At 35.9% G+C, this 14710-nt stretch overlaps 1 protein-coding gene across 3 annotated transcripts in view; it reads right to left on the minus strand.

Annotated features, from left to right (window-relative positions):
• NRG1 (neuregulin 1) overlaps window positions 1-14710 on the minus strand; it is a 1096123-nt gene that overhangs the window by 169195 nt on the left and 912218 nt on the right. For all 3 annotated transcript variants that reach the window (XM_077144415.1, XM_077144414.1, XM_077144417.1), the window contains exon 2: window positions 726-903. In XM_077144415.1, the coding sequence (XP_077000530.1) occupies window positions 726-903 (178 nt within the window). The remainder of the gene's footprint in view (window positions 1-725; window positions 904-14710) is intronic.

Here is a 14710-nt window from a genome sequence, read left to right on the forward strand (position 1 = left end):
AGATTCTTACTAGCCAGGATTATCTGAATTTTTAAACTTCTAGAGTGCTGATGCAGTTTAATGGAACTCTCTTCCAGATAATATACATTAACCTCTTACTTGAAAATAGTCCAAATCCAACTGAACACATTCCACCTTTTTCCATTAATCTATGTATTACTGAACTTTCATAACATAGTCAGGACTTTTCTTGTATAAAGCATTTAGAGCTCTAAATAGCATCGGTGTTTTGTTTTTGCTTTTGTTTTCGCTTTGCTTTGTTTTTGCTTTGTTTTGTTTTTGGCATGGGCAGGGTCCAGGAATCAAGTTCGGGTCTCTGGCATGGCAGGCGAAAACTCTGCCATGGAGCCAATGTCGCACTGCTCAGCATTGGTTTGTTTTTTGTTTTTTTGGTTTTTTCCAGCATTGGTTTTATTAAAAAAAAAATTGAAATATAGGATCGAACCTATTGCTTTCACAGAAGGCCCCTCTAATGCTGTATTCCTTCCTCCTTTCCAACTTCCACTCCCTACAGTTTCTTTTCTCCTTCCATCCCTTCCCTTCTCATCCAAAGTTGTAAAAGTTAGAAACTCCAATTTTTTTTACTATATAATGACATGATTTCTGGTCATATATAATGAAATATCTCTTCAATTTTTACATATCATATTTTTTGAAAGTAATTTGTTACATTTTATATCTCATTTTATTATGAACGACTCGGCTATTTTACACATTATACTTACCCTGGCTTTTTTTGTATCTTGACGTTTTGCGGTTTGTTTTTTCGGTTTAATTCATTCCCATTCTTGAACCATCTGAATTTGAGAGAGGAATATTCAGAACTGGTTTCACACCGCAGTACTAGTTTGGAGCCGGCAGCTGACTCCTGGCTTTTCATCTCTTTCAACCGGGGAGGTAAGGCTGAAAAAGAAAAGTAAGGAGAAAATTCTGGTCATAAAACAATCTTTCAAAGAGAAACATATTAATCTGGGGTAAGCCTAATCAAGACAAACCATTCCCAAAGGTTTTACTAATGGGGGGGATGGATCAGCTAAAATGGAATACAGCTTTGAGAAAAATACAATGTGCACAGAAAAAAGAAAGAACTTGGATTATACAATTAGTCTTTAAAAACGTATTCTCAATAATTACTTCCTCAATCTTTACATTCTCTGATACCATTAAAATTCCTGAACACTGGTCATGTCAAAGAATCAAGAGCTTCCGCTCAAGGAGATTATGCAACTAGACTGTTATTTTTAAAGCACTTTCACATCTAAAATCACCATTTATGTTCATGGCTGTTTTGTGAACAGGTAGAGCAAGCATCAAACCCACTTTTAAAATGGGGAAGTTTAATTTCAGAGATAAGTAAATCACAGATGGGTCTATGGTTACAAAATCTGTGGAAGGTTGAAGCCAGATGGGGTTAATTTAACTTTTCTATCATCAGAGGTAACCCAAAAAAAGCCAAAATAACTCACAAATAGTAACAATGGTCCCTTACTTGAAGACAGAAATTGTTTGGAGACATGGCTTGTCTTTGGACCTACGGATGCTATCACATGCATGATGAATGACCATTCCAAAAGGTGAACACATTTTTGTAAAATTATCAATGTGATTTACTTTAGCTCTTCTAAATCTTCTCAAGAGGAACTCAGAGCACCTAAATTAGGTATTAACTTGCAGAATACTTTAGATTAAGTACCAGTACACCAATATGCTATTCTTATTTTAAGTAAGACTGCTTAAACGAGTTTCTATTATCTACTGAAATATTTATAGATAAAATATTATAACATCCAAGATTTCCTTCAAAATAATACAGTGGTAGTGACTGGGGAGGTATAAAGATGAAACAGCCTTACCAAGATACTGATAATTATGGAAGTTGGACAATAGGTACACATGGCAGTTTGCTGTACAATTCTACATAGCACATCAATTTTTTCATAATAAAAATTTGTTTTAAAAATAAAAGCCTAGAAGAATGGGATTTTCTTCTGCATGCACAATTTCACCTAATCTATATCTCACAAAACCTGAGCTCTCAACAACTTGCTCTTAGCTTCCACTGTCTTAGTAAAGGCAACTATAGAGTCTTAAAACTTCATAGTTGAACTGCCCCAGTTCAAGAATTAGTAGGAGGCCCCAGAAAACAAACACAAGCAAATGAGACGGCATTTTTAGTGTTTCAGAGCGCCATTACTCACTGGGTGAGACAACCAAGATTCCCAGGACAGAAATCAAGAACCACATCAGACACAAATAGGGAATGGAGTGCCTTTGCTATTCAGAGTTGGTTTGTTTTTCTACAACTCAGTCCTTACAAGGTAAATTAAAAAACTGTCAAGAATGAAGGTATGAAGGTTTCAATAAATTATTTAAAAAAACTAATGAACATTGTGATTTCTTAGCATGGTCCTACAATTACATGTCCCCTTTTTCATTTATTGGGGGGATGGGAAATGAGGTAGGGTAGCAGACACTTAAAGCAGTAGAAACACTAGCAAGTTAGAAAATTTTTTCAGTTGTTCTTAGCCTTCGGTACCTGATGATTTTTGTCTGGTTTTCTTTCTCTTTTTTTTTTACATCTTGAAAATCCTGAACAGCTGTCAAAGGAGTCTTCTTTTAAAGAAGTGGTTCATGAATCTCCTTTATGGACGTTTTTAAAAGCAGACTAAATTCTCATCTTTTTGGAATAGCCATACATTTCTATTAATTCTTTAAGATTATTTTTAATTTTCAAGTCTGCTGAAGGGTTTTAAAGAAACAAGTTTGTTGGGGCTAAAAGGCAACAAATTGGTCAACATATAATAAGAAAAATAAATTGCCTTGTTATTTTATGTAAAGGCTAAATAACTAGTTTAAAAGTTTTTATTTTCACTGAATCTTACTTTTAACTTGACACACAACCAAAACTCTCAAGGTTCATTTATTTGTCCTAAAATAAATACAGATATCCTTAACTCTCAGGAAACATCATGTTTCCTTATCCATCCCTCCACATATTTGCTTATCAGTATATTCTGAACATAAATCTACTAGATTTCATTTTCTCTAGTTTGTATAAACCATTTATCATGAAATCAGTTTGCTTCTCTTTTTTCTCCCTTTTCTCTCATTTCCTCCCCCTCTCTCTCCCTCTCATTTTCTGTCTCTCCATCACCTCTTCTTCCCATCCCCTCTCCCTCTTTATCTATTTTTTATTTATTTATTGAGTCTTGATTCCAAACATAAGGAAACAATCAGACAAATCCAAACTGAGGGACATTCTACAAAACAACTGATCCTGGCTTTAAAAATGCCCCTACCATGAATGACAAAAGAAGACTTTGAAAACTGTTCTGGGTTAAAAGAGCGCAAAAGACACAAAATAGATCCTCCTTTGGAGGGTGGGGTGGGGAGTGGAAAGCAGCTGTAAAGAACACAATTGGGATTACTGCAAATATCTGGATAAGGGCATTGTATCAAAATTAAATTTCTCAAGCATGATAAATGCACTGTGGGTAGGCAGCAAATGTCCTTACTTTGAGGAGATAGCTGCTGAAGTATTTAGTTGATTCAGTTAAATAAAGAAACACACACATACATAAACAGACCAACACACTTAGAGTGAAAGCACACAGACAGAGAAAGGAGAAAAAAAGGAGTCTGGGTTTCTTTTTTCCTTCCTACCTTCCTCTTTTGACCTTTCTTTCATGAAAAAAAAAATGACTTGATTTTCATTAAGTACTTTTGGTACTGCACTGAAATCCTCATATGGTTCAACCTCAGAACCACGATTTTGGGACTCCAATCCTAATAGGTTCTTTGATGGGAGGATACCAAAAGTTCCCCTGGCAGGTCAACATCTGTTTCCTTTGGAGTTCAGATGCAAAGATCAACGCATAATCCCTCACCTTTAAGAGATAGTCTGTGATTGATGAGGCAGAGACTTTGAAATATAAGGTCCATCATAGCTCAATGACCTACTTCTTAAGCAAACAATGATGCACAGGTACTTCCTGATGTTTGGGGTTTAGATATATTTCTACTGACTAATCTGAATTTCTCTTTGCACATAGTTCCAAGTCTATCAGAAGTAGCAAAGCTCCCAGCTACTCTCCATTTGCATCCCTTTAAGTCTACTTGTAATAATGTCCCTGCTATGTCCTTCAGGGGTAACCATCTATGATATGAGGATATCCTGCTTTTCAGAGAACAGCACTTTTAAGGAGTTAACTCCAAATCCTGCATAATAGGACTGGGGAAACAAATTTGTACACCTCCACCAGAACCACACAATTGCATCCTTAGCCTACTGTACTTGGCTGTCGGTGGTACCTTATTTAATAGTGCCATATGTCCTTCACTCCCAAATGCACATCTCCAGTAGACTTGGCGACAACATAAATTCTTCTTTTTTCTTCCCATGTAACCGCACTACTAGAAAAGCTCTAGCTATTCCACAGATGCTTGGCAACAGTGCAAACTAATATTTGAGCCCATGTACTTTTTTTTCCTTTTATTTTGCTGTCCATAAGGACACAATTTTCTGTAGCGTAAATTTGTTAGGGCTTATAAAATAAAAACTATATGTATGTTTCTCAGGCATTTACCCAGTTTAATAATAGTAAATTACCTCATTTATTTAATTGAAAAAATATCTAACCTTTCCAGCCTTATGAAATACTTTCTAATACTCATATATAACTTTAAGACCAAGAGTAGTTCTTCAACTTGGGGTCAATATTTTTTATTTTTTATTTTTTGCATGGTCAGGCACCGGGAATCGAACCCGGGTCCTCTGGCATCACAGGTAGGCATTCCTGTCTGCTGAGCCACCGTGGCCCGCCCTGGTCAATATTTTTAACTGAGTACTTGGATTCTAAGTCTCTGCAAAAAAAAAAAAAAGCACTTGCCTTTCAATTATTGTCCAAGAGTAAACGATCTGTTAATTTTAAATTGTTTGAAGGCAAAATCTAATTCTAAGATAACACTTCCAATATTAGAGATGTTCTGAGAATTTCTGGCATGCTTTCATTTTAATTGGTCTACCACAGTTCACAATTTTGCTTTCAATGTGTTTCTAAAGAGGTGGTTGTTCCACACCCTGAAAAAATTTAAGGATAGAGCAACCTTTAAGCAGTCTCTGCCTAAATTTATTTCAAACTCATTTGAATAGTAGTTTTTAGGCATTAATATGAATGCATCTTCATCCTTAGAAATGCATCAACAGAAAGTAAAGTGCAAAGAACAATCTTTTAAAATAGAAACTTGAAAACTTTCAGAACAATGCCACGTAATTTAATACTTCTTTTTACAGGTTTTAAGTGTTTTAAAGGGCTTTAAAACATCACAAATATACTCTTTCCACTCCAATTCAAAGCAAGCTGGCATACCAAAAAAGTCTGTCTTTGCACTTCTATTTTTAATAGTTGATATACCTCACAATGACTAATCCAGAAACAATTCTTTTACATTCTGACCCACTCAAAAACTTCAGACAATAGGTTCATATATTCCAATAATTTAACATGTGAATAAAGATTCATGTAAAAGTGAAACAAATTTGTAAAATAGAAGTATTAAATCCGAGTTACTGAATGGCAAGCCTCTTGTTTTAAACTTGCATTCTGTACTTATTTTTCAAATATATTCAGTATTGCTATATCAAATAAGATCAGGAAACCAATTTTAGCATAAGTATGCTGTAGAGATATGCTGATAACATCTGACAATAGATAAGCTGTTATTTCTGTTCTTTGAAGCATCTGGCAATGCAAAGTTAGTTCATAGCATTATTCTCTGTGCTTGGCAGCGCAGTTAATCTGCAGAACCTTGACACACTGAACAAATTAAACAGGAAACCTGCAAAATATTATCAAATTACCGTGAGCTTTCAGCTGGGATCCTAGTGAAGCCGTCCCCTTTACAGACCTTTAAAAAGCCTGCCATCACACATGTGCAGAAATCAGGGAAAACTGGCAACTGACAATCATGCTAATTATTGAAAGCCACATAAATATCATTGAGCAATCTTCTATGCGGAAGGATGCCTTTTTTATAGTCATTTTAGAGGTAAATCAATTACTGAAGAAAGCGTCCAAAACTCCTTCATCCATCATATTTTCCATCATTGCACCATTCCACAGAGAAGATCATGGTCATTTGAACAAACTGACTAAAGTTTGTCCTTTGCTATATAATCTCTTCTTGCACCCACAAATTTAGCTATAAAAAAGGAAAATCATCAAAAAAAACTTAAAAACAGGAAAATTATCAGCTTAAAACATATAAATATAGCTATTTAATGGCAGCACATTTTAGTGGCAATGGCATTCTAGGTTTTAATCCCCTGCTACTGATGCAGTGGGTGATCTGGAGTTACGTCAGCAATCATCCCACATGGTCACCAATTGTTCCCACACGTGATGCCTTTGTGCTGACACTGCCCCATTCTCCATCCGAAGCATCCTTCGTGTAGACGGTTCCCGAATCAGGTTAACTAGAAAGCTAAAATGAGAATGATCCCTGCATTTACTAAGGATAGTTTGAGAATGACATAAAGCAAGGGGGCTACTTCATGCTATAAAACTAAACATTTCATTACAAAATAAGCACACACTGATTACATATCATTAGCAGCAAAGGAAGCCTAACCAGTAAATACACTGAAAATATGCTTTGTAGCAGGGTCAAGATAGCTAGACCTGGGAAAAAATATTTTAGCCATTTCACATCCAACCCATTACACAAGCACAAGGATGTGTATGTGTATTCTGAATAACCCTTTATGAATCTTAGACAAAATTATATGCTATACAACAATATATAATTATACAGCATTACAAATATAATTTAGGGCAATATTTCAGCATTTTACTTCTAATATTCATCATGGTGGTGTCTCCCTAGCCGACGTTAGCTTCTTACTGGTGTCAGCTTTGATTTTCCAATGTAACAGTTTCTGTTGGTGAGGATTTTTAAACACGGGTGTCCTGAAAGCATCCCTTCTCACAGTTAACTGTTACAATTTCTCTGAAACAGTATGATTCGTTCGGATGCTCTATTTTCGTGTTTCAGCCACAATCAGCCCAGTCAGGGACTGTGCTTATTCTGAGGCCGAAGAGAATGACAAAGCACATTTTACAACTGATTATCACACCCAAGAGGCTGCATTTAAAACGCACCTGTACAAAAAGAGGGCCACTTAGAGAATCTGTCCTGCAGTACCGAATCAAAGGAGGGGGAAAGTACATCAATGATAGGTTCCCTCAGCCTTCTTGGGAGGGTTAGGCTGCTGTGGCTGTTATCATCAGTGTGTCATTTTGATTGCCACTGTCATCCAATATCCCCATTTCTAAATTCAATGGACAGAAGATACAGAAGATCCCAAGGTCTAGCACCAAGCAGGACCTCAAACATCCCCTGAAAGAATAACTACGAGGAAGGATCTGGAAGGCACTGATAAAATAAAGAGACTCAAGTGCAAAAACTATAGCAGAGACTAAACCTATCGTCTCAAAGGCTGTCTCTAGTAACTTCCATTTTTAAATTTTCTCCTATATTTCTCTTGTCTGATTATCACCACTTCAGAGACGATGCTAAAGTGCTCTCTACTTGGACCCTACCCCAGCTAAGACTCCTACCATCTCAGTCACGTCATCCTGTCTCATTTACTCCATCTAAGGTCAAAGTCTACCCATCATGGCCCCTTGTCTTCATCTCATCAAGAGAAGCATGCACGTTTTAACTTTAACTCCTCAGCCTTCAAATCACAGTATCTCTTCTCTATTAACTGACTCCAGAGTGCAGGATTTTAGTTTAATTCCTTAACTGTTAAGTGTGCTCTTTTAACTTCTATTCTTATCATTACACATCACCCAATTTGCCATTTGTGCCAAATTCCTTTTCCTGCGCATCAGTTCTTGCATGCATTTTGGGTTATGGGGATAAAACGATTATTTCCATTTTACAGGTGAGGACATGGAAGGTTGGACAGGTTAAGGAACCTGCTTAATGCCATGAGGCTCATAAGCTGTAGGACGTGGATTTAAACCCAGGTCTTTTGCACTGTGATGACTCGAGACAATCTGAGGGAGAGGCAGGTAACACGGAGGGGGACTGTAGACTAAGCATTTAGCAGAGAGAGCATCAGTCTATTCATAGCCATGGTTGTGACATTTTTCTTATGATGAGCTAAATAAATCAGAGCACCTCTCCATGAATATATGCAAGAGATTTAAGCACTAAAATCTATAAGGGAAAAATAAATGTAAATTTATCAGGTAAGAAATTTTCCACCCTGAAAACTAATACTATGCATGTTTAAGTTAGCAATTTTGCTTTTCTATACAATTCTGTAGTTCTTTGCTCAGTATGCCATAGACAAGGGGCTCAACATAAAATCACAAACTACTTTGAAATATTTGTGCCAAAGCCTATGAGATGAAGCTATAATGAGAACATCTTAATACTTTCAACAGTGAACTTCTTTACAGTAATTGTAGCTGACTCTTATTGAGCACCTACTATATGCCAGGCATTTTTCTAAGAACTTTATGTTTTATATATATATAACATATCTATAACAACTCCAGGAGCTATGTATTACTACCATTATTCTCATTTTACAGATGAAGAAAGAGGAATACATTGTGGAGTCAATATCAAGACCCAAGAAATCAGACCCCACAATCTTTGCTCTCAACCACTTGGTAATAAAACTAAACTCTTCACTATACTGTGTATGTTTTAGTTTAACTGTACGAAAGATTTAATTTATTGATATACCTATAATGACCACATTTCCCACACAAAACCTGAGATACACCATGAGCGATCATTTCTCACTACAAAAAAAAAAGTCTGGAAGAGAAATTTAATATGCAAAACTGAGGAATTTTCTAAGCCACTTTGATGATTTATGGTGAATTAAAATGAGGCAGAATACTAAAATGGGTACTATAACAATTTTTTCGAGCCGTGTGGTTGTGTATCCATCATATGCTAAAATGCCACAAGGGTGAATGGTGCTGTTATCTCACCCATGTTCATTGCGATGTGATAGTCCCCAAGTGAGGATATAGCGACAAAAGTGTCTCAACAGATTAATGTTGCTCTTTCAAGGTGTAAAGGCAATACACTGTGACGATGAATACTGGAGTAGATAATGGCACAGCTGGCAGCAGTTTTAAGGTATGTGTTCAACGTGCCTGCCTAATTAACCCTGTCACCACAGATGCCTCCATTTATCCAAACATCTCACTCATGGACCCAAAGATGACATCCAGCAAGCTTCACTGAAGTCCATCAATGCAGAGAGTTAAAATGCATCTGGGAGGTGTATGGGTGGTTCAGTGATAGAATGCTCGCCCTCCATGCGGGAGACCAGGGTTTGATTTCCAGACCATGCATCCACCCCTTCACCCCGCAGGAAAAAAATAGGGGAAAAAAAATGGAGCCAGTACAATTTTGTCTAACTGATGTGTAGAAAATGTCACATCATTAATTTATAAATTTGATCTTTTCTTTTATCAAAAAACCTGCCATATTTGTCTCCAATATGTCAACTGAACAGAGAAACTGAGAATTACCTAGTTGATACATATTTTTAATTGCAACGCTTTTTGTTCTTATTTGTTTATTGCTTAAGTACATTTAGCACATCAAGATGCCCTTGATAGGTTAATAATTTTCCTTTATGATTCTTAGTTCTTTGGTGAAATTGTTTACAATCATTTTTCTAACTAACATAACTAAAATTCTCCCTTTTCATTTGAAAGAAATAAATTATTTAGATGTCCTAAACTGGATAAAATTTCCAATTAAGTTAATACTTAAATGCGGTTCATTTTAAATTATGACAGTTGAGTAAAAACTTTTAAGCAATGCACATAAATGAACTCTGAAGTTTCTAAATGATTTATGGGCTATTGGCTTGCCATGATCAGAAATATAAAAGGTTTTTTATCACACGGCCATTTAAAAATCATTACTTCTTTGTGAAGAAGAATAAATTTTAGTAGAGTTAATCACGAAATAAATGTGTCCTTCTAGAACCTCTAAAATCTGTATCTTTGTTATTTAGGCAGGTCTCCTTTTCAAGTTGTTGTAGCTTTCTGATTTTTCTTTTTTGTCTACAGATAACTTAGTAAATGGAACTGATTACCAAAATGTACACCCCAGCAATGAAAGGAGACTTCTTTATTCATTGAGGCCTGCCAGATCAAATTTAAATTTTGCTCTACTCTGCTTATTAAAGTTTTAAATAACCAATCTCACATCCCTTCTTCAGTAGGACCCAATTTTGATTCTAAAAATCTTTAAAGGATCTTCAAATCCTTGCAGCTTTTTGCAGTATTAAGCAGATTTACAGCTGATTCCTTATCACTTTGCTGCTATCCCACAGGAAAGACTACAGAAGGCAAGCTTCTTATCTGAGCATTCACGGTGTCATAGATTTATTGAAGTGGTGGGAAATATCAAGAATCAAACTAAAGAGACTCTTCCTGGTAAGAATACATGTTACAGCATCGATCATCTAAAACAATCTAATTTTGTAACATATAACGAAACTACAAGGCTGTTAGATGTTCCTGCACAGCCCATACAAAAGCTAAGCTGTATGACTGAAGTCAATATAGTCTGGTTTCAGACAAAAAGCACGAAAAGAAATCACAGTTGGAAAGAACTGAATTTGTAGTTTTCCTTATTTTACATGAAAAATAAATTCATTAAAGTTTCTCTTGGAAATGAAAGTAGACGGCTTCCCATACATTCTGAGATAATCCACTCATTCCTAAAGACTGTAATATAGTTTTCTCAGCACAAAAATTCACAAAAATAACCCAAAAGAAGGCTAAATGGAGCTTACTTTAGCCTGTCAACATGTAGCTTCATTTCCTCCATCTAGATGCTGGCATTTCACTAGAAATATCTTGTTTTATTTAATTTAGAAAGAAGCTTAATTAGATTCTTTGCTAACAGTTTATAAGTCCATGAATTTATATATATAAATATATTTTATATAAAATATAAATATAAATATAAAATAAATATATATATATATATATATATATATATATATATATATTTTTTTTTTTTTTTTTTTTGCATGGGCAGGGACTGGGCACTGGGAACCGAACCCGGGTCTCCGGCATGGCAGGCGAGAATTCTGCCTGCTGAGCCACCATGGCCCACCCTATATTCCATGAATTTAAATCATTAAACTCTACACATAGCATTCTGCTCTCCTGCCCCAGGCTTTTGATAGTCTGTCCATATATTAAGCAGAAGAATCATAAGTCAAATTTGTGGGCTTCCCTTCTTGCTAGGTAGGACTAAGCAGTTACAGGGGTTGACCTCAGCAGCTGTGTATATAAAAAGGGGGGGAGTAGCAACTGCTTTACCTATTACACATAGTTGTGAAAATATGGTAATAAAAGCTCTTTGCAGGGCAGTGGGACACTGGCTCAGTGGCAGAATTCTTGTCTGCCATGCTGGAGACTCGGGTTTGTTTCCTGATGCCTCCCCATGCAAAAAAGAAAAAGAAAAAAAAACTCTACTTGCAAAAACTATTAGTTATTATTATCTGACTTCCTGTTTAATATTGATTGGATTGTCATTATCTAGATATCATCCATAAAGTCAGAAAATATTATATAGTATAATTATAATATTATATAACTATATAAACTAAGATATTATAAATTATATAAACCAAATGGCACAAAATCACATAATTAACACCTGAAAACTCACATATAGATTGGGCCTTTCCTCACGATGAAAAAAAAAAAAGTGGCTGGAAACTACCATGAAAGTTCACTAAAATGTTCAAAGGGAAGAGTAGGCAGTGTAAAGGAATAGATGACCCATCATAGTGTCGTGAAGACTGATAAAAGGATGGCCAGGACAGGAAAGAAATGGGTCTTTGAAGCAATGAAAGGTTGCAAGCATAAAAAGCATTCTTTCATTACAAAACACTGCAATTCCTGAAAAACCCCTGAATCATGAAGGAAGTGGTTTTAGAATGACACACACACACAAAAAGTTTTACAGAGTAAGAGTAACTTGGAAACTACTTATCGTAGAAGACCATACGGGAAAATAACGCAGGAAACAGCATGTAGGAGAGAAGCATAGACTTTCATGCTAGGCAGAACCAGGTCCCAATTCCAACTTTCTCAACTAAAGCTCTGTGCTTGACTAAATCATTGGTCCTTTGTGAGTCTCAGTCTTCTCATCTGCAAGGTGAGTTTGTTTCACACAGGATGAGTGAGAGCATCAATATACTGTTCATGTACTATGAAGAGGATGCTGGTAGGCATCCAGTAAGTATTAAATCATTAAGAGTTATTTTTAAAGGTAGATTCAAATGAATTTAATTAATCATGAATAGAACCAAACACATATGTAATTATGGAGGTTAACATATGGAGAGTTCACAGTTAGATATTAAAAACACCTTCAGAAAATGCACTTTTCACCATCAGTGACCTACACTGGGCTGACCCAGAATAGCTTTTCTTATATGACTACTATGTAGGCTACTGTTTATAAAGCATTTCCACATACTCCATACATATCTCATTTCAGCACCAAAAGTGTGCACAGGATAATAAAATCCAGAGAGTCTGTAGCTTAGTTAATAGTATTGTACTTCTTAGTTTTGATTACTAAATTAAGGTTATATGATCTTAAGAGAATTCTGGGAAGGGCATAGGGGATGTCTTTGTCGTATCTTTGCAACTCTTCCATAAATCAAGTTATTTCCTCCCCTCAATATATCTACTCAAAATGACAAGGCCAGCTTATTAATCTGTGGAACAGGACTAAGTGTACTTCTTTTCCGTGCTCCCGTTAAACCATTACTTTTCTATTTAGCACAATGCATTTTAATGATCTTTATAGGTGCTTGTTTCACCTGAGAGAGAAGGTTCCTGGAAGTTAGGGGCATCTTTCTTTTCATTCATTTTTTAGCCTAGTAACCAGCACAAGGACGATAATTCCCACTCAAAGAACAAATTGAGTCATTTAACACGTGTCTCAACTATCCGGGTGAAATGAGCCACACGTTTCTCTTTAATGCACAGGATCTACGTAAAAACACATCGAATGCATCACGTTATCATTTCCTTTCTTTCTCATACAACATCCATACACTATACAATCTAGTTCTTAGTCAAGCTCATTAGAATATTCTATATTAAAAAAGACCATCTTTTGGTGTCCAACTAGTATCCAGATTCTAGTTCTTTTACACAGATAATTGCTTTCATTCTCTTAGATATTCCTCCATTTCCATTTACTCAACAAATATTATTACATGTCCATTTCAGACTTGACAACCACTGTTTCAAGCACTGAGATACGTACATGAATAAGACAAACAAGATCCCAGCTCCTCTGGAGCTTACATTCTTAGAATGGGGATGGGGAGAGAAGAAGGGCTTATTAACCAATTGGATTATAATATGATTTATGAAATAAATTCTTATCAGTGCAATCTGAGAGAACCAAAAATTAAGGTAGTTACATCTTTGCCACTTAGTCATTCAGTAAAGCCTTTTCTATTTAAATTGAGACTTTGAGATTATCACTAAAATCTATTTTTTAATATTTTGTTGTTTTTTTGTATTTTTATCACTAAAATCTAACTAGTATACCAACTAACTAGCATTAATTAGTTGAATATTGTTCAATTGGTAGTATGTCATTTTGAAGGTTTTATCCATGTTAATAAATTAAATGCCTTACTAAAAACAGTTACTTATCAGTTGGTTTTTGCATAAATTGTATCCTCAATAGTTCATGACAAGTTTTCTTATACTTTTTAACACTTTAGGGCTAAATATGCATAGTGCTTTAAGTATATCAAACCACTATAGTGGCTAAAAGCCTGAGTCACACAGATTTGCATGCAAGTCCTACCCTGCCATATACTATTTGTGCAACTTTGAACAAATTCAAATTCTACAGGCCTCAGATTCCTCAAATGTAAAAATGCAGATTATAATAGAACCTATCTCCTGGTAAGATGACCAGATAATGCTAGTGAAGCACTTAATAATCGGTTTGCACCACATTATAAGTACTGGACAAATGCGGGTTTCCTGATACATTCATTAGTTTATGAGGCTTTCCCAAATAACATAACGTTTCTGAAGTAATTTCCCATTTAGAGCTAATGAAAAGATATTCATCCCTACATAGGAGTTCTACAGTACAGTGACTCCCCACAATGTTCAAGCCCCAATGCTGGGACATGTGGGTATGCTGGTTTACGTGACCAAGGGGACCTGCAGATGTGATTCAAGGTTAAGGACCCTGAGTTGGGGAGGTGATGCCGGATTATCCAGGTGGGTCAGGCTAATTCCATGAGTCCTTAAAAGCAGCTAATCTTTCCCTGCTATAGTCACTTAGAGAAAAATGGTCAAAGGCACAAACGTGCTGGTGTTGAAGCTGAAGTAAAGTGAGCCCTGAGCCAAGAAATTCAAGCAGCCTCTAGAAGGTGGAAAAGGCAAGGAAATGGATGTTCCCCTAGAGACTCCAGAAGGGAATGCAACCATGCCGACACTTTGATCATAGTCGGGTGGGACCAGTGTGAGAATTCTAACCTGTAGAAATGTCAGAAAATAAAGTTGTGTGTTTTCAGCTTCTTTGCTTGTGGTGATTTGTTACAACAGCAGTAGAAAACTAATACAATTCCTAAAGAGAAATCAATTGCCTTGATTTT

The sequence above is a fragment of the Tamandua tetradactyla genome, chromosome 26, assembly GCF_023851605.1.
Source record: "Tamandua tetradactyla isolate mTamTet1 chromosome 26, mTamTet1.pri, whole genome shotgun sequence".
Lineage (NCBI taxonomy): Eukaryota > Metazoa > Chordata > Mammalia > Pilosa > Myrmecophagidae > Tamandua > Tamandua tetradactyla.